The sequence below is a fragment of the Struthio camelus genome, chromosome 6, assembly GCF_040807025.1.
Source record: "Struthio camelus isolate bStrCam1 chromosome 6, bStrCam1.hap1, whole genome shotgun sequence".
Taxonomy (NCBI): Eukaryota; Metazoa; Chordata; class Aves; order Struthioniformes; family Struthionidae; genus Struthio; species Struthio camelus.
This window is the reverse complement of record NC_090947.1, coordinates 28640094-28666316: the sequence shown is the minus strand read 5'-3', so window position 1 is coordinate 28666316 and position 26223 is coordinate 28640094. Positions and strand designations below refer to the sequence as shown.

Here is a 26223-nt window from a genome sequence, read left to right as displayed (position 1 = left end):
AGCCACCGAGCCCTCGTGTGAATCCCGACGCGCTCGAGTCAGGCGAAAACCAGCTCCCGGGTCTCCCGGGGGCCGAAGCAATACGAAAGTCCCCGCGGCCGGAGCTGCGAAGACGCGAGAGCGCGTCCCGCTTGGACGCGGGCTGCCGCAGGGGCTCGGGGTGGGCAGGGCAGGGAAGCGAACGCCCAGGGGGAAGGCAAGGGACGAGCGGTTCCCGGCACGGCGCGGCGGTTCGAGCAGCCCCAGATGTTTCGCTGCGCGGTGAGTCGGCGGGAGCCAGCCCCCCGCCAGCTTCCCACAGCGAGGCACCGAGACGCCGGCAACGGAGGCGAGCTGGTGCGGTCGGAGCCGGAGACGTGCCTGCCAGAAGGGATCCCCCCTGCCGCCTCAGACCACATGTGGGGCTGGAAACCACCCCCCTCGCCCCAGTCTCATCCTCTCACATCCCCCCCCGTCATAAGCCAGAGGGCTCGGAGACAGGGCTTGCCCTCCTGGCCCCCCAGCTCGGGAGGGATTTGGACCCCAAATGAGGGGAACGAGGCATCTAACTCCCTTTGGCACTTCTGACCCCCAGAAAGCGGGGGAGAGGGGCTGGAAGCAGGACCCTGATGAAACCATCTCACAGAGCGGAAAACGCAGTTGCCAAAGAGGACAGTGACTCAGCGGCACGCTCGGTGCCCTGCAGGAAGATGCTGGGGTGGCACCGAGTGCGGCTGCGTGGTGAGATGCCAGCTCAGCCCACCCCGAGCCCACCCCACGTCACCGCAGCCCCAAGAACCCCTCTTTCACACAGTCTCATGTCACCCTGGGGTGGACCTCTTCCCCTTCAAGGAAGGTCACCTGAGCTTCACCCCATGTCCCAGTGGGGCTGTGCATCATCTCCCCGGGCTCCCCCATTGCTTTCTGCTTACCTCAAGACCCTCCCCCAGGCAAGGGGGGATCCCAGGGACAACCACAGGCTATGGCATCCCCTCGGCAGCTCCCGGAGCCCTTCCTCGAGCCCTGCCACAGCACCCAAGCCGTGCCGAAGCCCCTCGTACCATGGCATGGGGGAGAGGATGAGCTCTGCTCCAGCAACTCCCCAGCAGCCAGGGGCAGAAGATGCTTTAGGGCAGCAGGGTCGGGGCCACCAAGCTGGGGAAGTTGGGAAAGGTTGTCCCCCTTCCAGCACCCCTGTGCCCCTTCTGGTGGGACCAGCCTTGCCCAGCATCCCACCCCTTTCCAACCACACACCACTGCTGGGGATCCAGGAGATCCCTGACCCCGAAGACAAGGCTGGGCGGCTCGGAGAGCGGCAGCGACAGCGCGTCCGAGCGGCCGACAGCTCCCAGACCCACCTGGGCTCCAAGACAGCTCCTCCGGCCACTGGCCCTGCTCACGCCGGCCACGCGCTCCCCCGCTGCGGGGGTCGGGCCCCCCTGCCCCCGCCACGCACTGCCTGCCACCTTCCCTGCCCATGCCCAGCCTTCCAGCCGCACATTTCTCGCAGCCCCAGCTAATCTCCTGTTTATGCAACAAGTCCCTCGCGGGAGGACGGCATGTTTCCAGCCGCGCCGCTCGTCCCCCCTGCCCTCGCGCAGCGCTCCACCCGGCCCGCTCATGGCGGGCGCCCCACCGCGCGACGGCCGGGCAGACGCGTGGAGCCCCTCGCCCTCCGCTGCACTGGGGGTCCCGGGCAAGGGGGGCAGGCAGGGGGGAGCCAGCTCCCTCAGCAAGGAGGCGGCACAGCCCAGCTGGGCTCCATCTCCTCCCTCCCACCACCCACGGTCGCGAGCGCTCAGGGGCTCTGCCGCTTTTTGGGGGGTTTCTCCCCTCGGCCGGGGTCCGGCGGAGCGGCTGCTCCGGGCAGGATGTGCCGAAGGCGCGGGGAGCGGTTTGGCCCGTGGTGCGGGGTGAGTCAGGAGCCGGGCTGACGCTGGAGCTCAGAGCTCTCGCTGCTCCCAGCTCCGAGCATCCCCTTCCCACGCCGCAGCTGGGCCGGGGCCGCCACGCCGCCTCCTGCCAGCTGCTCCCCGCTGCCTCCCCGGGCTCCGCCGGGAAGCCCAGCACCGCTGACACCAGGCTTTTCCCCGAGCATCCCGCGACAGCCACCCAGCAGGGTCCTTCTCACTGGGGACGGTGGCACCACAGCGGCACCCTTGGGTCAGGCCAGCCGCTCCGAGCTCCGCAGGCAAAGGGCAGAGCAAGGAGACGCCGAGCTGCCGTCGTGCCTTGGAAAACCTCCATGGCGGCCCTGCCTGCGCTCTCCGCCGCACGGGGTGCCTGGTTGAGCTCGCAGAGGGGACGTGTCCCGCGCCTCCGGGTACCCAGCCACGGCGGCCGCGTGCATGAGCCCGCCACGGGACTGCCAACCCCGGGGGAACCGCGTGCCAAAAGGTAACGGGTGCAGGGTGCTGTAACCGGTGGGACTCCCTGCAGCCGCCCCGGCGGCGCTGAGCCCTCCCTGACCCCTCCGGCCCCGTTGTTGCTGAGCTCTGGGGTAGTTCGGGGATGGGCGGCACCGCGCAGCCGCGCACGGCGTAGAGAAGGCTGTCGCGGGACGGACCTGCAGCACCGAGGCGCGTTACTTCGCCTCGGGTGACAGCCGCCGGCGCAGACCTAGGGCGCCGGGCACCCAGCAGAGCCCACCGGCGGCGCTGAGCCCAGCCAGGACGGACCCCGCAGGGTTCGCCCGCCCTGGGCGCTCCCGTCCTCGGGCTGCTCTGCCGAGGCGGCGCCTCCGGCCAGCGGCTCGGGGCCCTTCCCCGCCAGGAACGCGGCAGCAGGTCAAACCAGCGCCGCGCAGCCCAGGCGAGGCACCCGGCACGCTCGGCCCTGCAGATGAGATGGGAGATAGGGCGAGGGAGAGGCGCTCCGCCCCGCGGGGCCCTGCCGGCGCCCCGACAGCCGGCGCGCAGCCCGCCCCAGCACCCCGTCCCCAGCGGGACGGCTCCGACTGCCTGGCGGGAGGTGGCCGGTGACGGCCCACCACGAGCCACCCCAGCCAGGAGGCACCGAACCAGGAAGGCGACACGCAGGGGAGCTGCAGGGCCTCCGGCTCCGGCTGGTTTCGATTGAACCAGCGGCACCAAAATAGCCCTGGTTTCAACCCAAATAAGGGCAGCTCCTGGCTCCGGACGGGTTTGAGCAATCGCCCCATCAGTTGCAGCGGCTGGATGAGGGGAAGGGGGAGAAGCCAGCATCGCTTCTGTCCCTCGGCATATCTGGGGGGAAAAAAGGGTTTTTTGGGGTTGCTAGGGAGGCAAAGGCACCTCCGCGTGCCCGGCAGAGGGGCTCGGGGCAGGGCTGCCTCCCGCTCCCGCCAGCAGCCTCCCGGAGGGGTCGGCACGGGGCAGGGACGCACCGTGCTCCAGCACCTAAAAAGGCAACGTTCCCAGGCGCCGGGTCCGGCCGGGAGGCCAGCGCGCGCCTGGCTCCGGCCCCAGCCCTGCCCCGGAGCCTGAGGAAGCTGCCGGGGCCGGGACGTGCCGCCGCCGCGAGTCAGCCCGGCCGCGGGCTGCGCCCCGGCCCCCCAGCCCCAGCCCCTGCCGCAGCCCCCCTCCCCGGGCGCTGGAGCTGGGCGCTGCCTCGCCCCACGCCGGGTGTCACCGCAGGGCCGGGCGCGCGGTGTCGCCACCCCCAGGGCACCCCCAGGGCCGGGGGGGATTGGCTGGGGCGCGACGCCGACGCCAAGGCTCGCAGGGGACCGGCCGGGGACGTCACTGCGGGATGGGGTGTCTTGCCGGGGTCTTCACTGGGATTGGGCAGCGCGTGGATTCAGGTGTGGGACTGATTGGTCAGTGCATGGATTCTGACGTGTGATTGGTCAGTGCATGGATCCTGGTGTGGGATTGATTGGTCAGTGCATGCATTCTGACATATGATTGGTCAGTGCATGGATCCTGGTGTGGGATTGGTCAGTGCATGGATTCTGGTGTGGGACTGATTGGTCAGTGCATGGATTCTGACGTGTGATTGGTCAGTGCATGGATCCTGATGTGTGATTGGTGAGCGCACAGATCCTGGTGTGGGATTGATTGGTCAGTGCATGGATTCTGGCACGGGATTCGTCAGTGCATGGATTCTGACATATGATTGGTCAGTGCATGGATTCTGGTGTGGGATCGGGCAGAGATTCTTGCCCAGGATTGGTCGGAGCAGGGATTCTCACGCGGGATTGGCCAGCACCCAGGCCCCCAGGCGGGCAGGTTGGCTGCTGCCCCCTGGGCTGCGCACCCGCTGCGCCACGGGTGCCCCTGCGCGTGGCCATGCTGGTGGAGACCCAGCCCCACCGCAGGCTCCCGGCTGCCCCACGGCCCCAGCAGGCCCCTGAGCCCACGCAGGGCCGCGGCTGGCCCCGCGGAGCGGGGAAGGCGCCCCCGTGCTAAAGCCAGGCCTGCCCTGCGCTGCTGGCACCACTCTGCTCACTCGCTCGCCACCCAGAGAAAGGGTGCAAAACCGTGAGCAGACGGGGGCCGGGGCCGGCACGCTATCTGCAGCCCACAGGAAGGAGCTGAAGACACCATAATGAAACCAAAATACCGAGCAGCTGTGCCAGACCTGGGGACCCACACCCATGGGGCCGGCCGGGCACTGCCGCGGAGACAGTGCATGCCGCGGCTGTGCCAGTAAGAGGCTGCAGCTATCAGAGGGCACCAAGGGGGCCTGCGAGCCCCAGCTGGGTGCTGGGGATGTGGCCTGGAAGGACGAGGCCAGCCCAGGGTTGCTGCAGGAACAGGAGGTTTGGGGATGCTGTGGGACATGGCGCTGGCCACAGCTTCGAAGCCAGAGCCCCAGAATCGCCTGCACTGTCCCCAGGGCTGGCCCGGGAAGCGGTGCCGCAGCCGCTCGCCCCAGCCCAGGGCAGGGGGCCGTGCTGCTGAGCCGCTCTCCTCTGCGCAGCCCCTCCATCCCGTGGGGCTGCCCCCGTGCCCCACAGGGCCGAGCCTCCCAGCCTGGCACGGCAGGGCCCGCTGCAGCCATCACTGCGCCTGGGTGCCACGGGACGGGGACCGGGTGCACAGGGGCTGGCCACGGAGCAAAGTTAAAGCAAGCAGGGCAGGTTTTAGGGTGCAGCTTTGCTCCAGCAACCCCCGCCCCAGCAAGCCCTGGGGCCAGCCACGGTGCCAACGGACCCCGAACGCAGTGCTGGACCCCCGAATCCAGTGGCACGGAGGGGCACAGTGCCGAGGAGCAGAGCCGCGCGGGCGGCTGGCCAGCGGCCCCACGAAGCGTCACCGCCGGCCCTGCCCTTCCTGCAGCGCGGGCGGCTCGGCCAGCTGCTCTTGCTAACGGGGAGGCTTCGTTAGTGCTGAGGGCTGCGCTTTAAAGCCCTGGCTTGGGGGCCGTTTACTCAGGACCGGCTTCTTCCGTGTGCACCACCCTGGGCAGGTCACCGGGCCCCAGGGTGGCTTCGGGCTGCAGGCAGGTGGCACTGGCGAGGAGGCGTCGGGCCACCCGTACGCAGCGGGGCTAAAGGGGAGGGCAAACATGGGGGCTGCTGGCAGTGCCCGTGCCCGGGCTCGGTGGGTCTGGGATGGCATCGAGGCACTGGCATCCCAGCAGCACGGGACCCACAGGCACCACTGGGGGGCAGCTGTAGGACACAGAGCCCCCCCAGAGCCATGGGCTGTAGGGACGTGGGGTGCCCCCCAGCACCCGAAAACCCGGCATGCCACAGCTGCCAAGCCGGGTGCCACCCCAGCAGCCTCCGCGGGGGCCCCAGCAGCGCACACACTGCAGCCCCCCAACGTTGCCCCCTGCACACCAGCTGCCCCGTAGCAGCCCCCCAGCCTGGGGCACACGTCCCAGGGGTGACCCTGACCCCGCTGGCCAGCAGCGCCCGGCCGCCCCGGGCCGGCCCGGCCGCGGGCGCAGCACAGAGCGGAGCAGTTCTCTTTTTGTTGTTTTCCCCTTAAAAGCAAAAGGGCTGATGCCTTGCTCGGCTGTTTCCTCTCCTAGGAACGCAGCCTAAAAACATCTGCGCGGGGACCTGCCCTGGCGAATTTAACCCTGTGCGGGCCCGGCGGCCGGCTTGCTGCCCTGCCCCATGCCCGCCCGGGGCCGGCGGGCTGGCACGGGCTGAGATTTGAGGAGCCGGGCTCTGAGCTCCCAGGCTCCTCACCACTCATTAACCCGGGGGGTTAACCATTGACGGTTCCCGCAGAGGGGGATCAGCGACGGGGGGCGGGTGGGGGGGTTAACCCTTGGGCTGCCAGGGCATCCCAGCCCGCACACAGCCTGTCCGGCGGCTCTCTGGGGCAGGGGACGGCACAGCCGGGCATCACCTGCGGGCACGGGGGTGCCGGGGGTAGAAAGGGGCGCCGGGAGGGAAGGACCCCCGCTTCCCCGCACAGCCCGCCCTCCCCGGGGACAGATTTTTCTGCGCTGTAGAGTGGCACAAACGCGGAGGCGCGTGGATGTCCGCTTCGGGACACCCCGCAGGCCACCTCCCAAGAGGGGTGCGGAGGTGGGCACGGGGGGGGGCAGAGCCCCCCCCCCCCGGAGGATGCAGGAAACCAGCCCTGACCCCCACCCCAAAACCTTCTCCTGGCAAACGGCGCGTTGCCCCCTCCGAGCACCCCCCTCACACACCCTGCAACCCCTCCACCCCCCCCAGGGACCGACAACTGGGGACTCCCCAAACCGGGGCGGGTGGGAGGGGTTCCCCCCCCCAGCACACGCCAACCTCATCACACCCGTGTCGCACACAACCCCCAGCGCCCTGCCACCGCCGAGGGGATACCACGCCGCGTCCCCTGCGGCGACGGGGGACCCCCGGTGCCCTCCCAGCCCGGCTGTACCTGGCTCATGACGCTCCCGAAATCCATCCGGCCTCTCGCCTGCCTACATCCGAAAGGGACGGCAGCGCAGCCTCGGCGGGCCGGGGGGCGCGCAGGGCCGCGGGGGGCACCGGCGGGGGCCGGGGGGCACGGCGGAGCCCAGCGTCGCCGCGGCCGGCAGGCGTGAAGGCGGACTGCAAGCAGATGCCCCCCTCCCTCCTCGGGACAAGCGTCGAGAAGGAAGGAAGGAAGGAGGGAGGGAGGAGGGAGGGGAGGGAAGAAGGGGGAGAGCCGGAGGGTTTCGCTCCCCGCAGGCGGGACCCCGGCGACGGAGGGGCGCAGCGGGGTCCCGCCAGCTCCCCTCGCCCCTCTGCACCCCCAGGGCCGCCCGGGGCTGGGTGCTGGGGAGCCCGGGGGGTGCGCCGGGGGGGCGGTTTGGGGAGGAGGGGGGGGGGTCCCGGGTGGCTTTTTCCACCACTCCCCTCCCTCCTCTCTCTCCTTCTCTCTCTTTCTCCTCTTCCCTCTCTCCCCAGCTGCACGGCGCGCTCCAAGTCCGGCACGCACACGCCCAGCCCCGCTCCGCTCCCCTCGCCTCCCCCAAAACGCCCTTAAAGGCAACGGGAGCCAGGCCCCGGGCAGCCGGCCCGGGGCGAGGGGCGCCGGCTAGCGGGCGGCCCCCCCCCAGCCCAAATATTCCACACACACCCCCCGCCGCCAGCACCGCCACCGCCTCCCCGTGCAGCACGGCCAAGCACGAACGCCTCGCGCGCCCCCCGTGCCAAGAGGCCTTATCGCCCGGGCGCCTGTGGCGCAGGGGGCGGCGGGACGGGGTGGGGGGCCCTTCCTGGGGCTCCTCTGCTCAGCACCCCCGGGCACTGCTGGCAGAGGGTGGCTTGGTCCCCCCCCACCCCCCCCGGCGCGTGCCGCGGGATGTCCATGCCCGATAAAGGGCCCCAGGGTGCGCTGTGCCCCCAGGCGCCGGGGTGGCGGGGGGAGAGTGGAGCTGCAGAGATTTACCAGGCGCCTGCAGAAGAGCAAAGCCAAAACGATGGAAACGACCTGGCTGATGGGGGGCAGTCGTCCCCTCCTCACACCGCAGACAGGGTGCCCACAGCACATGGAGCCATGCCAGTCCCTGCTGGCTTGTCCCAAAACCACCGATGTCCTCCCTCCTCCCTCTCATTGCCTTTCAGCCTCCTCTTCCTCAGGGCTCTCAGGCCCCGTTGGCAGGGCACACAGGGCTCTGCGTAGCCACGGTCAGCCCCTCCTCTCCCCACCACCCCTCTTTTCTCACCCCAAGCCCTCACGGAGGCAGCCAGCCCTGGCTGCGGGTGCTGGCAGCTGCCGTGTGAGCAAGTGGTCAGTGCCAGGAGACCCAGGATCGAAGGGACATGCTGCGGAAAAGCCTCTGCCGGAGTCGGGTAGCAGGGCTGAGCCTGCCTTGCAGTGGCCCACAGAAAGGCAAACAGGCCAGGGAGGCCGCGAGCCAACCACCAGGCCCAGCACTATTGACATTTTCTCACCCAACACCTCCCCGTTCCTGTTTGCATTTCCGTCCTTGCACTGCGGGCCCAGCCAAAACACCACAGCCAGCTCTGCCTGGAGCTGCCGTGGGGCAGGACCCCCAAAGACCCCTTCCTGCTCATGGCAGGTGGCATCTGCCTTTCCAGGAGCTTCCAACCCCACAAAAGACACTGGCTGGGGCGCTAGGATGGCGGTGAGAGGCTCTCTCTCTGCCTTCCTCCCTCCGTGGGGCCAGCGAGTGAGCCACAGTGATTCACGTTTGCCAGCATGATGGGGAGAGGCCCCGGCAGCCCCGGGATGGCTGAGCCAAGCATCCTGCCGGCTGAGGTCCCTCCAGCCAAACTGGAGGGCTAGTCCTCTTCACCCCAACCTTGCTCCCCAACACACATCAGGGGAAGGCGTCTGCGAGCCACCCGATCCCTGAAACCCCCTCTCTGGCCACCTCCTCCCCAGCAAAGCAGGGAAATGTGCCCCCGGTGTTGCTACACGCAGGGGGAAACTGAGGCACAGATCAGCCAAGTGACCTCCCAAGACCATAAAGCAGGGGAACAGGGCTATGGTGGCACCGCAGGGGTTTGAGCCCACCCATGAGACAAATTAGCCCTATGAGTTCAATCCCATCCCAGCAGACCCTGCCCTACCCAACCTGTGCTCAGCCCTGCACATCTCTCCTTGCCTCAGTCTCCCCCAGCAGCCTGGGCCGGATGGGTCCACCGGAAGGAGCACCGAGAGGCACCGACGGACGCTGCCTGCTGCTCAGGACGAAGCAGAGGGAGCCATGATACCCCTGGCAGGCACCGCCTCATCCTCCTCCGGAGCAAACCCCAGCCCCTCTGCTCTCCCCTTGCCCCCCAAGGGGCTAAACCCCATCCTCCCCCAACAGCCCACTCTGAGGGGCACAGAGGGGACAAAGCTCCCCTTGCAAGGATCCCTTTGGATCCCCAAGGTGCCCCTCACCCCAGCCCCACGGCCTCCCAAAAAACAGGCGACCGGGGATGAGTCAGGCTTTCCTGCACCTCCCTGCTGAGGCCGCCCGGCACATCTGGCTTCGGTTGTGGTTAGTAGGCAAGGGGCAAAGCGAGACGTCTGCTCCTGGCCGGCTGGGCCAGCCGAGTGCCACACGTGGCACCGACACGGGTGCGTGCACGAGTGGCGTGCGTGCACAGGCAGCGGCACGGGCGCAGGGAGCGGAGGCACGGCTGGGAGGCCACCCGCGCTGGGCACGGCAGGAGCGACGAGGCTGGGACAGGGGCGTCACTCCCACTGACCTGTCCCTCTGCCCGCCAGCTGCGGGAGAAGGGGCACGAGGGGCCCGATGCTGGCAGGCTCCCTCAGTCTCAGCCTGCGCTGGCATGGCCCCAAATGACAACTTTAATAAAGAAACAGGGTTTGGAGAGGGGTGTCTCCTCCAGTGTTCCCCCCGAATGCGCTGTGCCCCTCAGCACGACGCCGTGGCCGCCAGGAAGGTTCGTGCAGCCGCGGTGGGCAGCGTCGGGGCCAGATCTCTGCTGAACATCTCCCACCGGTTTCCTGTCCAGCCCAGGCTGTTTCCTACTGGGGCCAGAGCCAGGCGAGGGCTCGGCTCCAGCACAGCACAAACCGGCGCTCCCGACAGCAGAGCGGGACCCCAGCTCGTCCCCCCGCCGCAGCCCTGCCGCGCCAGGCGCTGTACAAAGACAGTACGCGCACCGTCAGGGCCAGGCGTCCCCAGCCAGCGAAGCCCTCACCCCGGTCTCCGCGGCCTCCCCACCGCAGGCGTTACGTGGCGGAGGCCACAGCCCAGCCCTCCCCGTCTTCGCACAGCTCCCAGCATAGGGACCCTGGCCGGGGACATGGGGGCAGCCCAGCCTGCGGTTCGGAGGTGGCTTGGTCCCCAAACCCCACCCCGGCATGGGAAGCGGGTGGTGGGCAGCCTCCGGGGGGGCTCGAGGGACTCGGCAGCAGAGAGGAGGGCTGCGAGCTGCGCGCTCGCCTGCCGGCGCGGGGCAGCGGAGGGACGAACGCCCGAGGAGCTGGGCACGAACCCTGGCTTTGCTCTGGCCAGAGGAGAAGGCGCGAATCCCCGCAGCTGCTTCCCGGGTCCTGTCAGCCGCGGCTCCCTGGGAAACGTCCCCGGCGGGACAGCTCCCAAAGCCTGGGAAACCCCAGCCCCGGAAAAACCAGGGGACAGACGGCAAAATAACAGCGGTCGAGTGGGAGATGGAAACGAGTGGGCGAGCGAAGGGCACTGACAGCTCGTCCCCGTCCTCTGACACCGGGAGCTGTCCCTGGGGATGCGACGGGAGCTGTCCCTCACGTGTCCCCTCTGCAGGACGTGGACGGAAAAGTCCTGAAAATGTCCTTCTGCTCCCTCCACCGCCAGCCACGCAACCCCCCCCGCCCCAGGGCCACTGGGGGCAGCAGTGCCAGGGGGAGGGGGTCCAGCATCGGCCAAGCATCTCTCGTGGCCCTGTGCCCCATGGGGTCCCCCTGCTGGGACCCATGGAGAAAGCTGGGCCTGACAAGCCAGCCTTCCCGGGCCTGCCTCCTCCTCCCAAAACAACTGCCCACGGGCGCACCGGGCCTGGAAAAGCATCACGGCCCCGAACCGCGGCGGAGGACGAGAGCCCAGGGAGCTCCCGGCCGGGGGTCCGGCTGGCCCAGGGCAGGGTGGGCACCGGGCAGGCGCCTGGACCAGGCGCGGGAGTTCGTCTCCGGAGACGAAAACACACGGGGAGGAGACGGAGCCCAAAGCAGGGGCTGTGGGACCTCTCCCCTAGCCAGAGCAGCCGTTTTGGCCGATCTAGGGTCAGCGCCTGCCCTCTGAGGGTGCTGGGGGTCCCCGGGGCCCTGGCGCCCTGCCCAGGGCAGGGCCAGCGAAGGGTGGCCGCAGGGGGTGCCGAGCGGTCCAGGAGGGCAGCCAGAGCCAGCACAGGAGAAGTGAGGCAGAGATCCCCCACCAAGTACCCCCATGCGGCACAGGTCCTGCCTCCCCAGTCCCACCAGCACAGAGCTGGGCCAGGGGACTGGTTTGGGAGCCCCTGAGGTGGGAGAGGGAGGCTGGGGGCGGCCGGCTGCTCACCCCCCCTCGCTGACACCCCCCCTCCCAAACAACCCCGGCCAGCGTTCGCCAGGGCAGCAAACACGGGCGGTCTCAGCGTCGCCTCGCCCCTGCCCTCCCTCCCCGCGCGCAGCAGCACCCCGAGGGTGCGAAGGAGGGCCCCAGCTCCTCCCAGCAGCCGAGCTGACCCCCCCCGGAGCTGTGACTGAGGCCGAATATTTTGGCAGTGACGTAAAGAAGGGGAAAAGGGAAACTGCAAGAAAAAAAATAAGAACCCCCCCCCCCCCCGCCTCGCCGCTCCGGCTCCTGGACCCGCTGCGTAAACACGACCTGGCACAGCACGGGGACAGGGCTGACCCCCAGCAGCCCCCCAGCCCACCACCGCGGCTGGGCCCGTGCCAGGGCCAAGGACACATTCCTGCGGCGCTCCTCCGCCCCGCCGCCCGCTCTGTTGTGGAGACCGGGGTGTTGCTGATTATCTGTCGCAAAGGAGGGGTGGCTTTTCACAGGGCATCGGGGACAGGGACACAGGGACGGGACAGCTCCGCGTGTGACTGGCACGTCATCCCCTCCCCTGCACAGCGAGGAGGCAGTGGGGCCAAGCGGTTCGAGCGCTGAGGAAGGAAAGGACAGCCACACGTCCCCTAGCACGAGCCCAGGCACGGATGTCCCCTCCCTGCAGCCACCATGCCCGGCACAGCCACAGGCAGCCCAGGATGGAGGGTCTGGCCATGCCACTGCCCTGAACTGTGGAGCTGTGCAAGCCATGGCACGGCTACAGGTGCCCATCACCAGGCCTCAAGCCTGCCTACAGGAGTGCAACCACTCCCTGCCTCAGTTTCCCTTCTTGGCCCTGACCTGCTTTGCCAGCCCGAGGATCCCCAGCACCAGCGGCGATGGGGAAAGGGAAGGATGCACACGCTGCTCTGCAGCACCACACACTCCACTGTGCGTCCCCTGCGCTGTCCCCACGGCCAAGGACCTGTCCCCGTGCGAGGGGACAGGAGGTGCCGCGGGCACTGCGAGCGATTGCTCTCGCCGGGCTGCGCCTCACTGCCCGGCACTGGCCCCGCTCCAGCACCCGGTTTAATGATGGACAAACCGCCCCGGACTCCTGCTGCAGAGGGGGCACTTGAAAAACAAGCTGGGCCTGGCACTAGGCCAGCGGGGAAGGATCAGCACGAAGGCACCAAGCTGGGCCTGCGGGAAGCACACACATGTGAACGCACACACACACGCACATGTGAACACATGCATGTGCATGTGAGGCCATGCAGGCAGGAACACGCGTCTAGGGGCGCGAGCGTCCTTGGGGACATGTGCAGGCGGAGCTGCCCACGTATAAGCACACACCCCCGGGCAGCACGTTAATGCACACACAAGCACAGGGCCTGCATACATACATGGGCACACCCGTGTTAATGCACACACACACACGCCTGCACTCGCAGACCTATGCGCACGTATATCTTGCACACACACACACAGGCATCCATTTACAGTCATGCACACACACGCTCTTGCACATACGCCTACATGCGTTTGCAAAGACACGCTCATGCACACAGGCACGCGCTTAGAAACGTGCTCACGCATGTTTGTGCACGCACACACGCATGATCTTGCAAACACACTCATGGTCAGACACAGGCATGCACACCCGCACGCACATGCTCACGAGCACGGACACGCACACATGCGCACACGCGCTCGGAGCAGCAGCCGGGAGCAGCCCCGAGGAGCTCACCGCCAGCTGCCCAGGGCGCAGCCTCGGGGGAGACTGGGGGAGCAAGGCCTCCCCACGGGGCCCTCCGCTGGGCAGCAAGCAGCCCTCACCCTGCCTCAGTTTCCCCTCCTGCCTCAGTTTCCCCTCCTCACAGAGCCAACTGCCCAGCACCCGAGGTGCCCAGCACCTGCGGGTCCCCCTGCGTGGCACGGGGCGCGCGGGGCAGGCTGGAGCCCGGCCAGGGCCACGGCACGGCACCGCTGAGCTCCATTCCCAGAACCGCCTGCCGGCGATCAAAGGCCAATTTGGCAGCCGAAGGCGGCAGCTCTCCCCGCTCCCCAGCCAAACTGGCCGTTACCGGGCCGGCTTCCAGCGCCGGGAAAGACGTATTCCCCCATGTCCTCCAGCCCTGCACAACGGGCTTTTCGCAGCCTCTCCAACAAGTGTCACAGCAAAATCCAGCCTCCGGTCGCAGCGAGCCCGTCCCTGGGGCTGGGGGCGCCCCCGGCACTTCCGCGGGCCCTGCGATTTGGGAAGCGCCCACGCGGGTCTGCGCCCAGCCCCGCTGCACGGGGAGGTGCTGAGCAGAGCATCCTCCAGGTTGCTCCCCTCGGCGGCCTCCCGCGGCGACCGTCCCCACGGCACGCCGCGATCGGGGAGGGACGACGGGGGGTGCCCGCGCAAAGAGCACGTGCCACCGCGTGGGCCACAGAAAGTACCGCGCGCTGGGCTGTGGGGCAGCACAGCCCGCAGCCAGGGGACGCGCCGCAGCCCCCCCAGCAGGGCTCCGTGACTCAGTTTCCCCACTTGTACAAGGAGGATACAACCCCCCCCACACACACACACTTTGGCAGGATGGGCTCGGTGTGGGGACAGACGGACAGAGGGGGCAGGGTGGGGTACTCGGGTGCGTGCCAGCGTCCGTCCGTCCGTCCGTCCTGCTCGGAGGGAGGGAGGGAGGGAAGGAGGTTTGCTAAGCGGGGAAAAATCCCTGAGCGGAGGGGCCGGGCGCGAGAAGGGCCTTACATGGGCATGGGAACGGCTTCGTGCTTCCCGGATGATGTGAGTGCGTCTGCCCCGGCCCCCCCAGGGCCGCCCACGGGCTCCGGGCACCACGCCAGGCTCGCCTGCCACCACGGGGCACGGGCTGCTCTGCTGCCCCCCTGCTTCGGGGGGACCCCCAGGGGCGCGGGGCATGGCCCCCGCCTGCTCACCCCCTCGCTGCCCGCCCCGGCGACACGGCTCTCCCTAGCACCCTCGCACCTCCCCGGGGTCACCCCAACCCACCCGTACCTCGGTCACATCCACCAGACAGCCATCACTGCCCTGGTACCCCAGACCTGCCAGCCCCCCGCACACCCGACACACCCAGCACCCACCAACACACCCTTATTCCCCCCCCTTCCCTCTGCCACCAGGCCCAGTCCGTTTTGGGCAGGAACGGGTGTTTTTAGCTGGGGGCTTCCCCTACCTGGGCCAGGAGCCAGCTGGCAGAGAGCCAGCTGTGGGGGCAGGCATGGGGCAGAACAAGGGGTCGGGGCAGGTCCCAGGGAGTAAATATGGGGAGAAAGGGGAATTCGCTGGGAATAGCATCGCTGGCCAGGCTCCAAGGCGAGGAACAAGCCGGGGGGACCAGGACATCCGCAGCATCTCCAGGGCAGGAGGGGGGAGCATGGGGCTGTACAGCACCTAGCACCTTGGGGTGACCCATCGCCCCCTCCCAACATACTGGGGGTGCAGGGGTTAAATGTGAGTGGGTTCAGGTGGACAAGAGGCAGTCTTCTCTCTGTGCCAAGCCCCCTCCCCACACGCTCCCTCCCTGGAGACCCTACGATAACAAGCCGGCGCGTGAGTCAGCTGGCCGCTTGCCCGGCTAGAGGAGCCCCTCCCCAGGCTTTGGCCCAAGGAGCTGCAGAGCAGGGGCCCCTGGCCCCGGCCCCATGCACGCCCCCAGCCCCAGCAGCACCCCCTCAGCGAGCCAGCCCCACAGGGGGGATCTCCAGCTCCCGGCGAGCGTGGGAATGGTGACACAAGTTAATCAACTGCAGCTGGCTATGGGAGCAGGCCATGGGCTTCCCTTGTTTACCGGAAACCCAGGCACAGGCTTCCTAGCGCAACCCCATATCGCTGCACAACCCTGTATCAGACAGCAGAGAATCCCCACTGCGCCCATCTCAAGAAACGGGCAAGTCCCATCACTCCCTCCTGCCTGGAAACCACCAGCAGCCGCTCTCTGCTACCATGTGCCCCACTGCAGGCGGACCGGCACCTTCCAGTGCTGGGCCCCAGGGTGACACCCAAGCTCCTGGCTTGGCCCTCTGTGGGGACAAGGGAGGGGGGTCCTTGATGGCCTGGCCTGCTGGGGACAGTGTGGCAGTGGGACGCAAGACACCTGGGTCCCATTGGCAGCACCCAGTCTTTGAGGAAAGCTACCTCTCTCGGCTCAGCTGCAGCATGGTTGGCACAGAGTCCCCAGGGTGGCACAGGGTCCCCAGGGTGGCACAGGGTCCCCCAGGTGGCAGAGGCCACGCACTGCCCTGCAGATCCTCCTAGCTGGCTCTGCCCTGCTTGCTCAGGGCCAGGGGCACCAGGCACGTCCCCAAGGCGCCCCGGCACCCCCGGCTCCTCAGCACCCCAGCGGGGCAGGGTGCCAAGGCTGCACCCCGGCGCACACTCCGCACCGCCCACAGCGTGGCAGGCGGCGAAGCCCGGCGCGTGCCCGGCCTCCGGCGCAGACAGCTCCCGGTGCGGCTGCCCCCGAGCCTGGGGGCCTTTCCTCGCCCTCCCTCCCTGCCCGGCCAGGCACGGGCACGGACACGGGCACGTCCCAGCCCGCGCCGCCTGCCCGGGGCACGCCACGCTCTTCCCGCCGGAGGTGCCAGCCACGGCGCCAGCTGGCACTCGTCCCCTCCCGGAGGCGTTTTGGAAAAACGCAGCCTGCCCTGCCCCTGCCCCGGCAGCGCAGCGCCGTGCCCACCGCCGCCTCTCCGAGGAGCCCGGCCGCAGGCCTGAACTCACGCAAGATGAGGGGGCAGCGCGGGAGCCGTGCCGGCAGCCGCTTCACCGTGGCCTCGGGGCAGCGCCGGGCGATGGCGCAGCCCCGCTCGCTCGGCTGCTGGGCGTCCTCGGCTCAGCTTTCGCCCGGTGCCAGCGAGACGCGGCCCGGCGGTGCCAGGCGAGCGGCAGAGGTGCCCAGCGCGCGTGCGGCGGGCAGGGGGCCAGCGCTGCCGCGGGGGGTGGTACGGCGGGCACTGCTTATCCGGCGCCAGCCCTGCGGACGAAGGGAACCTCCGAGCAGGGCAGCAGCCCCAACCCCAGCCCCACCGTCAGGACGGGCACACGCCGCGGGGGCCGGGCACCTGTGGGGTACCATGGTGCCCACCCCCGGGGACGTCCCCGCACGCTGTCAGAGCCCAGCACACGCGCCCCAGGGGGGTAACCTGTGGGACTCCTCGCCGCAGGGCTCAGGACCCCCCTCCAGGTGCAGAAAGTCCCCAAGTCCCCCCACCCAGGCAAGGCAGGTGGGGAGGGGCTGGCAGCGGGGCGCAGGTCTTACCTTGGCTTGGCACTTTCTGTGGCAGGAGAGCTTGCAGCCTGCGGGACACGAGAGGGGAGAGAGGGTTAGCGGGGCGCCAGGGGCATCGCTGGGGGGCAGTTCGTGGGGTGCCAGGGGCATCGCCGCGGGGCAGCTGGCAGGGAGCCCGTGCCTGGGGCTGGCATCCTGCAGGGACGCGCGTGGAGCAGGTCGGCACTGGGCACAGACCGCACAGAGACATGCCCATGCGGGTGTGCACAAACACGCAGACACACACGCACACCCAGAGGCACCCAGATGCTCACACAGACACATACATGTGCACACACACACCCCAAAACACGGCCCCCCACACATGCACACACTTACAGACAGGTACAGGCAGAGAGGCACCCGCCCCAGCGCCCACCCATGCTTGCACACGGGCAAGCAGGCACCCCGCAAACGCAGGCGCATGCACCCTGCACACACAGGCGCATGCACCCTGCACACATGCATGTGCGCACGCACAAACACCTGCAGGCACAAGCACTGCACACCCACAGGCGCACACACACAGCGCCCAGGTGCACGCACCCCCGCACACGCGTGATCCGCTCCACGGCTCCGGTGACAACACACCGGCAGAGCGCGTGCGTGTGTGCACCCCGGTGCCCGGAGCTTAACAGGCATGAACAAAGACTGTGACCAAACACGGCTCACAAGCTCCTGTAGGTGCAGCAGCGCGCACACACGTGCCGTGGGCTGCTGCCAGGCCGGAGCGCTTGTGCACGCCTGCCCACCTGTGTTGGTGACGCGCTCGTGCACGTTCACACCTGTGTCCTCTGCGGAGGGCTGCATGAAGGCACATGTTGGTGCACGTGTTTGCACTGTGGACACATAGTGTGAGTTTCTACAGGATTGTGTGCACGCGGGGACCGGGTGCACGCATGTGCTGGTGCATGACCATTTGGGGGTGAGCCTGCTGTGTCCGTGCGTGCATGCGCACCCCTGTGCGTGCTCGCATGACGGAGTCCACACGCAGGTGCAAATCTCAAGAGTCGGTGTTTCTGCACGCCCACGTGCACGGACACAGAGCAGCGCTTGCACACATTTCACACGCATGTGCATGTGGGACTCGCTCCGCTCTTCCCGTGCCCTGTGGCCTCCAATGTCCCCCAACTTGCCAGGGGACTAGCAGGTGCCCTGGATCCCCGGCATTGCCCTATGGTGACAGACCAGCCCACGCCCCAGCCCAGCAGTAACACACCAACCATGCACCCCTGCAGCGGCAAACCCACACAGCTCCCCCATCTACTGTCCCAGGGGGACAAGAGAGTCCCCGCGCAGCGTGGCCCTGGCCACGGCCACCACACCAGGCCCTGTCCGCACCGGGGTCATTTCCTGCGGTACAGGGAACACAGGAAGCCACATTGTTCCCGCGGCAAGGAGCATTTCCTCCCCCCGCTGCCCCTCGCACGGGGCCCGGCGTCACCGCACACGTGCGAGGGGACACATCACCGCGCGTGTCCCACTGGGAAGCACCTGGCTCGTAGGGGCTGAGCAGCCACATGCAACGCAAGGGGGCAGAGGGCAGGTCGGGGAGGCCGTGAGCGCATGCATGCGGGCACACGCGTGCAAACTTCGATGTGGTGCACACGTGTGCACTGAGGAAGTCACACACACACTGCACGCACATGTAGCTGGCACGCACGGCCACATCACACGTGCAGCGAGCTGCGCATGCCTTTCTTGCCTCGTGCTTGCACGCAAAGGCATGCAGACACTTGCACACATGCTTGCACAGGCCCCCACTGTGACACACACACACACACACACACGTGTGCACATGCCTGCATGTGCATGCTTGCGCATGATCCTGCTTTCAGGTACGCATGCACACCCTTGCACATGCACAAGCTCCTGCCCTCACACACACAGGCACGCGCACACCTGCGCACGCCCTTGCACACACACACACACACACACACATGCAACCCCTTGCCTAAAGGGGCACTCACCAATTTTGGCGCCTACCAGACACCTACACAAGTGTATTCACTACTGCACACGCTTGGCTCGCAGACGCTCCTCTCTCATACACCTGCACGCACACATGCGCGCAGACATGTTTATCACACGCACGTGCAGTCCGTGCCGCGTTCACACACGCACTTGACACAACCCCGCCTGCACTAACGCGCTGGCACGCGAGTGCAGCTCCGCGTCAGCTCGCACGCCAGCGCACACAGGCTCGCCACCCTGCCGGCTCCCCAAGCCCTCCTGGCACTGCTGCGGGCCCCCGCAGCTGGGCGGACCGGGCCCACCCGTCGGGCCCCCGCGCGGCCCCCATGGGCCAGGCCAGGCCCCGGACGCGGGCTGGCGCTCACCTCGGCACGTGCTGCCCTCCCGCGTGATGGCCTGCCGGCAGATCCCGCACGCCTTCACCTTCTTGAAGTTGGTCACCTTGAACGTGTGCACCGGGGGGGCCTCCAGGTCCTGGGGCTGGGGGGACACGGGGCCTTCATCAGCAGGTGGCTCAGAGACCCCGCTGCCAGCCAGGGACCCCATGACATCCCTACCTCTGCGCTGCCCTGACCCAGATGGCCCAGCTTCAGTTTGCCTCTGGGCAGGGGGTTCATCCTCCATCTGCCCCCCCCCCCCAGTGCAAACCCCCCGGCATGCAAAGGGAACCCCCCAGCACCTCATTCACTCAGGCACTGCCTGCTGCAGGAGGCCCAGTGCCATGGGGCCAGGACAGCATGGCCAGGGCCTTGGCTCCTGCACAGGTGCCAGCAGGGCTGGGTGGGGGGCAATGCCCCCCCCCCCAAGAGGGGCTGCCCCTTTAAATAGTCTCTGCCGCCCCCTGGTGGCGCACACGGGGCATAGGGGGGGCCGAGCCACTTACGTGTGCATGCACATACGTGCGTGCGTGCATGTACGGGTGTGCGTGCACATGCATGTGCCTGTGTGCATGTACCCACATGCACAGGTGTCAGCATGCGTGCATACCCCTCTGCATGTAGGTATGCGCACGTATCTGCACGTCTGGATGTGTGCATACGTGTGTGGGCATGTGTGATACATGTTAGCGTGCATGCCTGTGCCTGGTGCATGTGCACATGCAAGCATGCATGGATGTGCACTTATACTTGCCTACCTGTCAGGCTGGAAGTGTGTTAGAGTGCATGTGTGTACATGTGCACGCAAGTGGGTGCACTAGTGTTTATGTGCCTTTGTGAGCACCTGTGTGCACATGCACATATGCCTGCATGTCCACATGCACGGATGTGTGAGCGTGTTCGTGTGCGTTCACGTATGTGGGTGCATGTGTGTGAGCATGCATGAAGCCATGTACGGGTGAACATGTGTGCACGCGCTGATCTGTTTACATGCATGTGCATGGATATGCAACAGTGCATGCAGCCTGCAGCCCAGTATGTGCAGGTGTTACAGGATACGTGCACTGCGCAGGAGGACATCTCACCACAATGTGCAGGGTGCCACATGCTGGGCAGCATGTAGCTGGGGTGTTACATGGGGAGGGGGACGTATGGGGTGCCCGGTGAATGCATGTGTGGTGCCTCTGAACACGTGTCCTGGTGCACAGGGTGCCTGTGCAGCATGGCCAGGGTGGTGAGCTGTGCCCAAGGCAGAGCCACTCCAGCACCCATGGGTGACTGTGCAAGAACACCCACCCCACGGGCCTGGGAAATGCACCACCCTCGTGTCCCCTGGGACGGCCAACGGAGGTGTCTGCGCCTACTCTTGCCTGGCACAGCCCCTGAGAGTTGGGGACGGGGGGTGCGATGCAATGAGTGTGAGGTCATGAGGACGGATCTGACCGTGTGTGTATGTGGGTGTGGGTGTGTGTGCAGGAGCTGGTGTGTGAGCAGGCATGAGTGCACACGTGTGTGCACATGTTCCTGGGCATGTCCATGTGTGTGCTCATGCACAAGCATTTCCAGTCATGCCTGCGTGCACATGCAGTTGCATACGGGATTACAGGCGTGTGCTCACTAGTTCACACACCCAGTCGCATGTGCATGCTCACACCCAGGTGCACATTGCGCACACATGCAAGCACATCTGTACGCTGATACGCCTAGCTCCCAGCGCCGCAGGCCAGCAGGAGGGTGCTCAGCGCCCAGAGAGGCGCCAGCCCTGTCAGCCAGGGCCTGGCAGGGACAGGTATGGGCAGGAGGAGAATGACCAAGGGGACATCAGGGCCAAGGGCATGGGGCATCCTGGCAGAGCAGCAGGCAGCACCGGGGGCTGTTTCCCTCTCTGTGAGCAGCCACTGCCCACCCCACCATCCCTGGCTGTGGCAGGGTTTAGGGGGGCAGATAATGCACCCGCAAAGTAGCAGAGGCGTCCATTCTTTGGCAGAGCACCGGCCGTGCCCACCCACCCGCAACCAGATGAAGACGTGAGAGCCCATAAATCCTTCTTTTCATGCCAAGACTAATGAGATTAAGCAGAGGCCCTGCAGCCTCCCCCTCGCCCTGAATGCTGGGGTTTTCTGCTCTCCTCCAGGCTAGGATGCCTCGCCAGGCAGCAGAGAGCTGGGTGGGATGGTGCCAAAGCACACAGGTGCCACACGGCAACCCCAATCACATCTCCTGCCTCAGTTTCCCTGCTGCACACTTGGACAGAGGACGCAGAGGTTGGGGGCACCAGGCCCTGCTGCTACAGATGCAAACGTGGCATGCACACGCATGCACGTATGCAAATATTCCTGTCTGTGCTGGGCGCACACCAGAGCCACGCACAAGTGGTTGTGAGGGTGCTGCGTGTGCTATGCGTGTGCCATGCATACGAGTCAGTGCATTGCGTGCCTATGTGTGCCTGTGAGCCTGCAAGTATGTGCGAGTGTGCAAATTCCTGCCAGCCACAAAATCAGCAGATGTGTGTGCATGTGGGTGTGTAGATGTGTGTGCCCCTACATGTAGATCCACGTATAATTGTGTGCACATTTGCAAGGGTTAGTGCACGCATGTGCAAGCCCCTCTTCCCTGGGCACCCGTTCCTCATGGGGTCACTCACTGGTCCAGTGCCAGTGCCTGGCCCTCGCACAGCCCCACGAGCGAGCAGGAACATGTGCACAGGGCGACACACATGCACACGCGTGTGCACACAGACTCACATCAGGCAATATTGTGGCCACAGCCGTGGGAAAAGTTTCCCCAGCGGTGCCCAAATCCCCTCGGCTTCCTGCCCCCGCCGCATGCCTCCGGCGTCTGCCGTGACCGGCCACGGGCTCTCACGCCGCAGTTGCTGGGTGACAGCGAAGGCTAAGGATGCCATGAGCTTGTTTGCATATGCAAAGCAGTTGACGCACTGGAGGGCTGTGGGGTGCCCCGGGAAGAGGCCTTGGCCCACGCTCCCAGGGCAGCGGGGTGGGGGCGCCCGGGGATGACGACGGGTCTCGCACACGCACACACCACGCCCCAGGCAGGCCCCACACGGCAGCCTTGGCATGCTTCGTTAACAGTAATTAGCCTTGTTGGGAAAGCAAAGCCCCCCCCCCCCCCATTCCCACCCCACAGAGCCCCCTGAGCTTGTCACGGTGCCAACACCATCCCTGTGCCAGGCGGCTGCTGACAGAGATGCCTAGGACGCAGTTTTATGCTCCTGCCTCTCCGCTCCCCGGGGGGCACCGTGCCCACCCCCAGTGCCATCCCCCCTGTGCCACTTGGCAGGGTGCAGCCGGGGAGCGAGCCGATCCTATGAAACAACCACATCCCACTTCCATACTGGCAGGATGCCAGTCAGCCTCCCCGCCCCAGGGCAGGACCAGGAATTGCTGGGGGATGTGAGGGGGCAGGGGACCACTTGGGGATGCCACCTGCAGAACCACGGGCACCCGCTACCAAGGGCTGGCCCCCACGGCGCAGACAGAGGGGGGCATGGGTATCCCTGGCCATGGGCCTCCCAACACAAGGAGCCTGGAAGGGCACCCAGGTGTCCTGGGCTGGAAGAGGCACCAGGGAGGGATGCCAGACTCATGAAGGAGCCCGGCCTGCCCGGTTCACTGCCCAGCACTGCAGAGAGGTGCAGCGGAGGGGTCTGGCTCCCTCCGGGCAACGAGGACACCTGGCTTCCCTGCCCAGTTCTGCTGAGGCTGCAAAGCTGGGTCGGATGGGGGGGGGGTGCCAGGACGCTTAGGTCCTGTCCGGATGGGTGGCCTTGGGCGCACTGTGGGACAGCACCTTGCACCCAGCTGTGCCCCACAGCCCAGTGCAGGGGTGCAGGGCCCCTGCAGCATCCCTACAGCACTGGAACCCCAGCACAAACCGGATCCTCCCCCAGTCCCTGCAATGGGACAGCAGAGCCTCAGCTCCGGGGGGGGGGGCGGGTCGAGGGTCCCCCAGCCGGTGCCCCAGGCTGTAGGCAATGGGGGATCGGCCCCGGGCTCCCCCCCCCAGCACCGTAGCCCCCCCTCCCGCGGCAGCCCGGTGCCCCACTCCCGCACCTCACCGGGTCCCGGTGCCCGTTTCGCGGATCCCCGAGCCGGCGCTCACCGCCGCAGCCGTCCCGCTCTCAGTCCCGGTGCGGCCCCCCCCCGCTATCCGGTGCCCCCCTGCTCCCGGCCCGGGTGACCCCTCCCTGGTGTGTCCCCCCCAGCTCCACCGCGGCGCTGGGCCATCCCTGCCGGTCTCCGCCCGGTGCCGGTGCCGGACCCGGTGCCGGTGCGAACCTCGCTGGTTCCCCCGCGGTCCCGGGGCCGGTCCTGCTGCAGCCCCCCGACCCCCATACAGCCGCCCGCCTCCCGCCGCGGGTCCGCTCCCCCCGGCGCGGGCCGCCCCCCGCTCCCCCCGGTGCCCGCCGGTGCCCGCGGAGCCGGAGCGGGGCCGTACCCAGAGCAGGCAGGAGAGGCAGAGCCCGGTCATGCTGCCCGCGGCGCGGCCCCGGCGGCCGCCGAGCCCCGCGGCAGCTCCCGCAGCCCCGGCCCCGGCCCCGGCGGCGCTCGCTCCGCCCGGCCCCCCCCGGCCCCCGGCCCGCCCCCCGCGCCCGCCCCCGGCACGCCACTGGGACCAGTCACCCAAGCGCCTGCTCCAGCTGGAGCCAGAAGGGGAACATTGTCCCCTCCCCGGATAAAGCCCCTCCTCCGCAGCACCCGCTGGCCAAGGTGCCCCGGGGGGTATTGGGGGGCCGGCAGGACCCCCCCCCCCGCCGAGGGGCTGTGGGACTGGGCCCGCTGCCCGGGAGCTGTGGTGTGTCCCTGCCTCCTCCCCCCCACCCCAACATTTGGGATTCATTTCCTCTGCTCGCGCCGACGCGGCCTGACCCGGGGGGCACCTCGCCACCCACGTCCCCCAGCCACCCCCTTCCCTCATCCTGCTCTCCTCCTCTCTAGGGTCCTGCAGGAAAGTGTCCCATCCTGTCCCCCCGGCCCCGGGCCCCAAGAGCAGACGGCCAGGGAGGGCCCTGCTGTCCCCTGGGTGGTCCCCAGGTCCCACCCCTGGGATGAGAAACTGAGAGACGGGGAGGAATCAGCCCGATCCCAAGGACATTCATGGGCCGAGCTGGGGGGCCTCAGCAAGGGGGAACAACCTCCAAGCTGGGGGGGGGGGGGGGGAGGGAGGAGTTGGCAGCCCTCAAACATCATGGGAGGGATTGGGTGGATTTGGCAGCCCTTCCTGGGGGGGTTTGGCTGAGTGGCACTGTGCCCCCCCCCTCCAGCCCTGAGCGGAGGCGGCCAGGAACGACGGGCTCCAGCCTGGAAACTTGTGCTCAGCTCCCTGTAACCACGAGGGTGTGAGTCAGGGTGGGGGCACATGGTGGGGGAGGACGAAGGCGCAGGCAGGACGAGCTGCGGCTTACTTGGAGTCATGGGCACGACGGGGCCGTGGGCGCTGTAACCCCCTCCCCCTGCCTCGTGCCTCAGTTTCCCCATCTGCATTCTGCGTGCTGTCCCCAACACATGGGTGCACCCAAGTGCTGGGCAGGGGCAGAGAGCTCATCCATGCACCCCCCATCTTTACAGCCCTCATTAATCAGCCTCGTTACTGCCCATGAATGAAAGCTGAGGCCCCGGTGACGAGGGGTGTCCCCACCCCCCCATAAATCACTCTGTCCCATTCACTGCTGTGACAAGTCTGGGCGGCTCAGAAGGGCAGGGACAAGGGTCATGGGACAGGGATGGGGCGGGCATGGGGGCACTACCCGTTAGCAGGATTTAGGGCTCATTAGCTCATCGGGAGGCACAGAGGGGGGCACTTAGCACAGGGAGCCCCTCTCCATGGGTACCACTGGTTCAGGCATGTACCCCGTCTCCTTGTGCCCCGCCATGCAGGAGGGATGCCCCAGCGCAGGGCCACGGGTGGCAGAAGTCCTCCACCCCTCCCCGCTAGGGTCACTGTGTCCCCTGCCCATGGCACGGGCAGAGCCGTGCCACCCACACCTGCTTCCCACAGGGATGTCCCCACGCTGTCCTTGGGCGCACAGGGTGCACACGCACACAGTGCACACGCACGCATTGCGCACGCCCTGCGTGCGTGCCGGGGAGCACGCTTGCACAGAGACGTGTGCACCACGCACACCAGCCACGCTGCACCCGCACACGCAGGCCCTGGCGTGGGCACCCGCGTGTGTGCGCGCACACACCCTACCCAGGCCAAGCTCGTGCGTGGCACACGCACGCACACGCACGCACACACCCCTCGCGCACACACAGCACACGCTCAGGCGAGGGAAGGGACGGGGGCACCCCTGCAGCAGCTCCTAGCAGGGGAAAACCCCGATGATGCTACGCACAGACACGCGTATACATCCTAATGGACATACACACACACCCCTACACACACCTGCACCCCCCCCCCACCAGGGGCAGAAGCACACGTGTGCATTACACCTCCCCGGTGAACCCCTGTTTGCACGCACGCATCAGGGACGCACGGACGCACATCCCCGGGCGCGCACGGGGACGACGGGACCCACAGTCCCAGTGCCCACATGGGGCCCGCCGGTGCCACCCCCCAGCCACGAGCACCCACGTGGGCCCCCGGGAGCTCGCAGCGGCTGCCCGCCCTGTGTCCCCTGCACGCTCTGGGGTCCCCACACACCCAGGGGCATCTCCCTCCAGGCCAGCTCCCTGCCCTGGCGCGACGCTGGCCTGTCACTGACACGCAGTGACAGTCCCCCAGGCGCTGCCTCACAGCAGCTTTGGTGCCCGCTTTGTTGGCACAGTCTCACAGGAGCGATGGAGCCAGCCGGAGCGGCACACGCCAGCCCGCCGGTCTTGCGAAAGGTTAAGGAAACCAGTGACGGTGCTGCAATGGGACCAGTCGAGGCTCGAGTGCTGTGACCACCCTGGAGCCGTTCCCCTCCCTGCCTCAGTTTCCCCGCAGCACAGATGACGGGTCCCTGTGCCAGGCACTGACGGGCGCAGGGGTCCCCCACGCCAGTGCTGTGTGGGCACAAGGATCCCCGTGCTGGGTGCTTACGGACGCAGGGATCTCCCCACACTGGGATCCCGGCGGATCCCTTTGCATGGGGCACCGTGAGCAGATCCCAGCAGATCCCTCCAGGCAGGCACTGCAGGGACACGGTGGGGTACCGAGGCGGGTCACGGTGCCATGCTGGCGAGGGCACACGGAGGGAAAAAGGACATGCCCGTGCACCGGGCACGCACCTGCATGGTTTAACCCCCCCA

At 67.7% G+C, this 26223-nt stretch overlaps 1 protein-coding gene across 12 annotated transcripts in view; it reads right to left on the bottom strand.

Moving 5' to 3' along the window:
- TNS1 (tensin 1) overlaps positions 1-23510 on the bottom strand; it is an 81396-nt gene extending 57886 nt beyond the window's left edge. For 3 of the 12 annotated variants that reach the window (XM_068948933.1, XM_068948950.1, XM_068948937.1), the window contains exons 1-3: positions 23426-23503; positions 18956-19070; positions 16608-16645 (exon numbers count right to left, since the gene is read on the bottom strand). In XM_068948933.1, the coding sequence (XP_068805034.1) occupies positions 16608-16645; positions 18956-19070; positions 23426-23458 (186 nt within the window). In that variant the 5' untranslated portion in view covers positions 23459-23503. Of the gene's footprint in view, positions 1-6782; positions 7264-16607; positions 16646-18955; positions 19071-23425 lie in introns of those variants that run through there. The other 9 variants (XM_068948946.1, XM_068948949.1, XM_068948944.1 and 6 more) reach the window with 6 other exon arrangements.
- Positions 23511-26223: the final 2713 nt, after the last annotated feature.